The sequence below is a fragment of the Melopsittacus undulatus genome, chromosome Z (genome assembly GCF_012275295.1).
Source record: "Melopsittacus undulatus isolate bMelUnd1 chromosome Z, bMelUnd1.mat.Z, whole genome shotgun sequence".
Lineage (NCBI taxonomy): Eukaryota > Metazoa > Chordata > Aves > Psittaciformes > Psittaculidae > Melopsittacus > Melopsittacus undulatus.
In genome coordinates, this window is record NC_047557.1 from 100,507,083 (window position 1) to 100,514,197 (window position 7,115).

General features: G+C 44.5%; 1 protein-coding gene across 1 annotated transcript in view; it reads right to left on the reverse strand.

Annotated features, from left to right (window-relative positions):
* The window catches only part of ZCCHC14 (zinc finger CCHC-type containing 14), a 53,330-nt gene extending 46,768 nt beyond the window's left edge, over positions 1 to 6,562 (reverse strand). Inside the window, exon 1 of the mRNA XM_005144915.3 lies at positions 5,951 to 6,562. Coding sequence (XP_005144972.2) covers positions 5,951 to 6,514 — 564 coding nt within the window. The 5' untranslated portion in view covers positions 6,515 to 6,562. The remainder of the gene's footprint in view (positions 1 to 5,950) is intronic.
* Between the last annotated feature and the right edge of the window lie 553 nt (positions 6,563 to 7,115).

A 7,115-nucleotide genomic window follows, 5' to 3' on the forward strand; every position in this document is an offset into this window, starting at 1 on the left:
GTAGATCCCTTCCAATGCTTATGATAATCACACCAATGGGACCAAAGCAAAAATTCTATTTTAGCATGAGGCAGGAGCAAGGAATTTTGATGTTTGCTCGTTACAAAGAAATACGTATCTGAACCATACATCTCTTTGCTAGATTTAATACCCATTTCAAATCTAAACAGAGAACAAGTTCAATTTGACTTGCTCCAATTCTTTTGCTTAAGAGTAAAGTCAAATTCTAGTTTAAGCATGACAATGGTTCTCGTTTCAACAGACAAGTTAGATCTAGCTTTTCTGTGGATTCATAGAAATGGAGTCATAGAAATGCTTATCTATATTCTTAGGAATAACATTCCCATATTTGCCTCTTTTTTTTGGAGGAGGAGGAGATAAAGCACTCAAGAGCAAGCAGTAAAATGGTCAGTGCAGTATTTGAATACAGAAGATGAGTATACACATGCCTCTAAAGAGCACTTAAGGGGAAAACAACACAGATACTGAAGCACTGAGAAGTCCATAGAGGAACCAGAGCGCTACCCTAACACTAAAGCAAATGGCCAAATACTGCCAAAAAAGGATGCTGTTCAGTACCTTTGAAGTTGGACACTGGAATGCTTGTTAGGTGTGGTTAATTACTGCTGGCCCCTGCTTTTCCAAGTGGGATCTCCACAGAGCTTTTACAGCTTCAATTAAATCAGTTTGAAGTATGGTACAGTTCAAAACACCCAACACCTTACAAGAGGCCTTTTAATTCCAGGAGAGATAAGGCCTTCTAAGGAGAGATAAGCAACTTCAATGTTGCTTAAGTGACAACTAACAGTTACAAGGTAATTAGTAAGAGAAAAGAAAAAGTCAATTTAAAAAGTTAAGTGAAATGTACTCTTGAAACAAAAACTTGGTTCAGCATGCACAAAATTATGGGAAAACAGTTCACGGAAAAAACAACATTATTAGCTCAACACAAATTTTTTGGCTGTACTGGCCCTGATGTCTGGATGCAAATTCTATTTCCCAAGCAAACTAATTAAGGTTCTTAAACTCAACGATCAGGCAAAGTGAATTTGGTGGCAATTAATATTGTTACTACATGACATCGTTGTCTTCCAAGGATTCCTTTGTATGCCACGCTCATATCTGAAAATACGGCAGGTTTGAAACTCAATCTTTTTATCAGAGTCACAAAAACTTTCAAACAAGAGTATCAGTAAGAAGTGAAACAGAACTGGAAACCTCTCATTTCTGAACTGGAACATGAAGAGGTAGGTGTGTGCAAACACTGTTGCCTCAAGGACCGAGCACACCAAAAGGACATGCAAAGACTGGCACATGTCCACAGCTGGAAGCTGCAAAACCTGCCCTTACAGCTCCCAAGGTGAGGTTTGTATGCTTTTGAAAATGAGGTAATTCCTGAGATAGCAACAACTGGTATCAGTAAGTAAACACCTCTAATCCTAGCTAACTGCTATTTACATGGTAATCTACCAAAGCCATGAGATCTAAAGCTATGAAATACGTTCAGTGAGTAAGGAGGCTGAAAATTAGGTTTCTCATATTTATTCTATGTGCACAAAGCTAGCAAAAAAGCCATAATGGCAGCTGGCATAGATCACTGACTAGTTATATTGCTGACTCCATGAGGCCTTAAGGGCTCAGTTTCAACCCAACAAGTAATAGGGTTTTTTTCCAACTCATCATTCCACATATGAAATAAAAATAAAAAAAATCAGAATATTTCTGAAGATGGAACACATAACTTCAATCACCTGAGGCAAACAGTGCAGAATGGTGTAGTTATTTGAAATGGACCTCTTGGAACACCAGCTCTGCACCCTCCCAGTATACAGTCTTTAGTTGTTTTGAAGTTTTGGATGATCCTATCAAATTAACACAAGTGAAAAATAGCATCTTATGCTAGAAACTTGAAATAGATGTTGGTGCAGTATTTGGAAACTGACTAGGCAACAACCCTTCTTCCCATTCATAAGATACCAACCTGAAACAGCCACATAACTACAGTGTCACTGACTTTATTTCCTCTGAGCTGCAAACAAACCATAGTCAGACCTACTATTTATGACCCCAGTTCTGCAGCTGAAGCCTCAACCAGATCATGGCACTAATTCCACTGAAGAGCTCCTGCCATAGCTGGCTAGCACAGCTAAGCAAGCAACCAAAGCATTATCTTATTTCCTTGTTTTTACAGAATGATCTCAGTAGATGAAAGCAAATCCAAGTAATATACAGTGACAGATTCACTAATAACTCTTCCTTTAGTTCTGGGAGTTATGTCCCTAGTGATTAGGTTTTCACTTATAACAAAGTCAGATGTTTGTTGTCACGAGGCATGCACAACAGAAGCCTGAATGGGTGGTTCAAGATGTTAGGACACAGCTTTGAAACATTTCTCCTTTTTCTGTTGGTCACAGATTCAGCAGTGGCAGTTTGCCTGTCAAAGCACCTGCATATGTACATGCACAGCAGGAGACATCTGACTACTGGTTTTGGTGTGCCCAGATGCTTCCAGCTTCCCCTCCTCTAAGAAGACAGCAGAATTTGCAGCTCTAAGCACTACACATCAGCATAGAGATGAGCCTTCAGATGGCTGGCCAGAAAATCATTCCATCTCCTCTGTGCCAAAGGTATAAGACATCTGGATAGGCATCTTCAGGTGCAAAATTAACCTGAAAACATCATTTCCAGTTAAAAAAAAAAAAAAAAAGGCTATTACTGTTAATCTCAGGAACAAAAGTTTTTAAAGACCTGATTCCTCAGACATATGACTAGATTGCATTTGAAGACAATTTGCACTGTTTCAATCTTTAAAAACCATACTACCACCTCAGATTTCATGCTACAACCAAAAGGTTTGAAGAATTTACAACTCAAGTCCTGCAAGCACTGGCACCATTCAAAACCAAAAGAAAACAAGACGACAAGGGGCAGAAATTAACATCTTTACAAAGACTAAAGCCATTGTCTGCTGTAGAGAGGGCAGAGTTTCCACTACTTAGGGCAAGGAAAAAACTGTTCATTTTGTATTATCAAGTAGAAACCATGAATCTAATAATTACTGACCTACGTAAAGCCAGCCACAGCCACCTTTTCCTGTTAGGATTCTTATATTCCAAGAATAATTTTGAAAAGTACAAATTAAAGCAAAAATATATGGGTAGCTCTTTGGAGACTTCTTGTAGTCAGCAATTGCAGCAGACAGTAAAAGAGAACAGCAAAAAGCAGTTGTTTGGGGTAGATGAAGTTGGTTAGTGACGCAAAGTAACTTGAAGGCTCATGAAATATTTGAAGTAACCAACTGTTCAGTCTCTTCACAATTTAGATTTCACTGCAAGATGTGAAAGAGACCGGAGATGGAAAGAGGACTGCAAGCTCCAATCCTCTGGAAAAAAGTGGTAGCTAAGATCAAGTTGGGTTACACTTTAAAAGGACTAAGGAGAAGCAGCACATTTCCATTTGTTTCTGCAAAGAGAACAAGAACACTGCTCAACTTTTTTTGTTGCAAATCCCTGAATAAACAAGTTAAATGTAAGTCATCAGAAACTGTAATGGACCTCTAGTTATGCAGAAGAAACTGTGGTCACACAAGTGTTAGTCCCTATTCCCACACTTGGCACAAGATAAACACCAAAGGGTAACTAGCCCTGTTCACAAAGAGCTCCCTATTTGCATGCCATTACACATCCACGCCATTCCAGCTTCCCAAAAGTTTCTCAGGACCTCAGATGGTGGCCATTTCTGCAGCTCATTTTTTAAGGGATGAGCTCAAAGAGGTTTACATTTGAGAATACAGGAGCAGCATTCACAGTTTAACACGCAGCACTGATTTCAAGGACCATCTCTGCATAGCTCTAGCTGTAGTAAAGCAACAGGAGTGATGAGAAAGTGTTGGCACTGGGGAAGAAACTCTCTTCCAGTTCTGAAGAAGACGAAGAGCACAGGACTCTTGGCAGGCAGCAGCCCACTGCACTCACTTTCTCTTGACATCTGTATTGTTTTTTTAAGTGATGTTACAGCACAAGTATTGTCACAACATAACTTGGTAACATCACAAGATCGAAGTCCACAGTGTTGGAATTTATTTGTGCACATTTAAACTGGGCTGAATGGAGAAAGACATTGTTTTTTCCACTTGCTTCATCCAACTCCTGTTTTAAGCCAACAGCTTACTCTAAAAGTAGCAAATTAGCCAGCTATCAACACAAAATATTCAACAACCTTAAAGGAAACCTGCTCAAACAAAATGCATATTCAAGAGACCATGAAAGCAAAGTCATCTTTTCTGTTCCCTCCAACTATCCTGTACTTGGCAGCCAGTATTCAACACTTATTTCTTAAAAAATACAAAAAATAAGTAAAAAATAAGCCTTTTCAAAGAGACAGCCCTTCAATGAGTGCAGAAGAACAAAAAAACCCATCAATTGACTGTCCTATGTGCCTTACTGCTGGCACAAAAAATGCTAGGATGGATTCTCCGTCCATCTTAGGTTGACATAAATAGTGGAAGAGTTTTTCAGCTACATAAACCGTGGGCTATTGAGAAGCTTTGAAAGCATACTCTAAATAAAAAAACGTTCCTGCCCACAGAACTTCATCTTTTTTTACTCACCTTATTTTGGGAAAACTTGTATCTGATTTACAGTCCTCCCTTTCAAGCCTAGGTCCATGCATCTTTTGAATAAAGGAAGTTGCAAGTAGTTAAGCATCTGAAAGGAAGCTTTTTCTGGTTTTAATTATACCCTTCTGCACTCTGCATTAAATCTTTCATTCCATGTTTTATTCACATAGACATTTAAACTCAAGAGAAGGGCAATCCCATATCTTGGTCTTTCCCCTTAAAACAAAATGTCAGGAAAAAGCACTGTTTAAAGACATAGGAAGGAAAGATTAGGAGAAATACAAAGTTTAATAATACTCATCTAAATTTTACAAGCAGCAGTGTTCAAAGAAACAAAACTGGAAGGAAATTTGTATTCAGGGGAAGACTGAGCATAGATTGCTCTCAGTCTGGAATCAAACACTCAACACAATCTGTACTGAGCCCTCAGAAAAAGCTTTATTTAGGATCCTACTCCAACACAGGGATTTTCATAGCCATTAGATATACAGTATCTTTCCCAACAGAAGGGTAACACAGTTATTTGCTGGTTGAGCTCATATACCCTCAAAAGCCTGTTAACTGATCACATGCATCCACCTAGCTGGCACTTAGCTTGAAGTTTCAAGCAGGTTAAATTCAGTCCAAAAGACAGTTTGATTCCTTCAGCTGCAGCAAGCCAAGAGCATTCAAGCACTCAGTAACATATGTAATAATTAACAGCACATCTTTAAATGTTACTGTCTACCTTCATTGCTGGCAGGTGAATGAACAAACAGCAAGTTAATAACAGTGAACCAGTGACACCAAGATCAATACCCAGAAGGCTCACAGGCAACCACCACCCTTTTAGTATCATAAACTAAGAATGTTTGCCATCCCATTTGTCTAAACAAAACCCAGACATGCCAAGATGACTTTGCCACTGGACAGCTACTTCTTAAGCTGAGCCTCCTTTCCAACTTATTCCAGGGAAACTTTTGAACAGATACTTGTTTCCAAACACATATGTTTGCTTCCTGTACTGAATCCCTAGTCTCCCACACAACTGGCAGGACTGTCCCCTCAGCACAGGTACTGCCAAAAGCAATCAGTTAAGGTTTACACGGATGCCTGTTGATGAGCTTGTGAACTTCTTCCCACCTGAATGCCACAACCGACAAGAACTCCATGCATCCCTCTTTTTGCCCTCAGTTATTCACCCCCATCATCAACGAACCAAGTGATAGCCACCAGTCTTTCAGGCTGCCATTTATCACTAGAATGCCTGTACTAAAAGAAAGGTTTAAAACCAGAGCTTAAGACACAACCCTGCAGCAGTGCCACCATGGTGGGTAAGAGCAGGATACCCACCTTATGGCAGCCAGGATAGGTTGCCATGGTGTTGAGGGTAGAGGTGCTTGGATTCTTGCTGGTGCTGGCCATGATATTCTGGATCTGGGTGAGCTCTTGCCTCAGGACCTGTTTCTGGTGGAAGCTGAAAGCAGGATGGTTGGATGCCATTGTAAAGAGCAACAGGAACTCATCCCCTGTGCGGCCCTCGTTGAGTTGTAGCCCATAGTTGTTGATGACCGAATCGATATGGGTGAGGGTACGGAAGAGGACCCCGGCCGCCTCTCGGTGTGCAGACCCGAGCAGGGCGAGAGACACCAACAGCTTGCTCCGCACCACCTCGTCCGTCAGGTTGGTGAGGCTCCCCAGGTCTGCGGGGTTGTTGGCCTTGATTTCGGAGTCACGCAGCGAGTGGTAGTCCTTGCGGGCCAGGTCCTCCAGGCAGGCGCCCAGGAACCGCAGCTCCAGCGGGATGCACAGGTCCAGGAGGCCGCACAGGAACTCCACACGCTGCGGAGAGGGCAGCTCGGAGAACCAGCGGTACACACCATCCCGCTGCAGCCTCGGGCACCGCTTCTCCACCATGGCGCTCCGCCTTCCCCCGGCCCGGAGGGCGCACACCCTGCTGGGGGTCGCGGCGGACAGAGCGGGCGGCAGCGCACCGAGGGGGGCCCGCAAGCCCGGAGCCCCGACACCCCCTAAGCGTCCCCCTCCGCGCTCCCGCCCCCCGGACAAGCCCGGCCCCCGGGGGACGAGGGGGCCCGGCGGCGAGGAGCGCGGGGGGCAGCCGCCGGCTGCGGGCAGGGCCGGGCCGGGCCCCGCCGAGGGAGGCCTCCGGCGGCGCAGGCCCGAGCGCTGAGGCGCGGCCTGGCCGCGGGGTCCCTGCCCGGTAGGGCCCGGCGGCACCGAGCAGGCCTCTGCGCTCCGGCGTCCTTGCTCCCTTACGGGGCGGCTCCGTCTCCCAGCCGGGCGCCGGCTGCCTCCATCCGCCGCGCTGGGCTCCGCTGGAGCCGCCCCGCCGCCACTACCGGGGGAAATAATCCCTCGCTGGAAGGCAGCGAGCAGGCGGAGGAGCACACACCCGTGCGGTTCCACCGCTGAGCGGCGGAGGGATCCCGCAGTGAGCAGTCCTCGCCGGCAGCGGAGCGGCAGGCAGGGAGGAAGGAGCGGTGGAGCTCCTTCACTC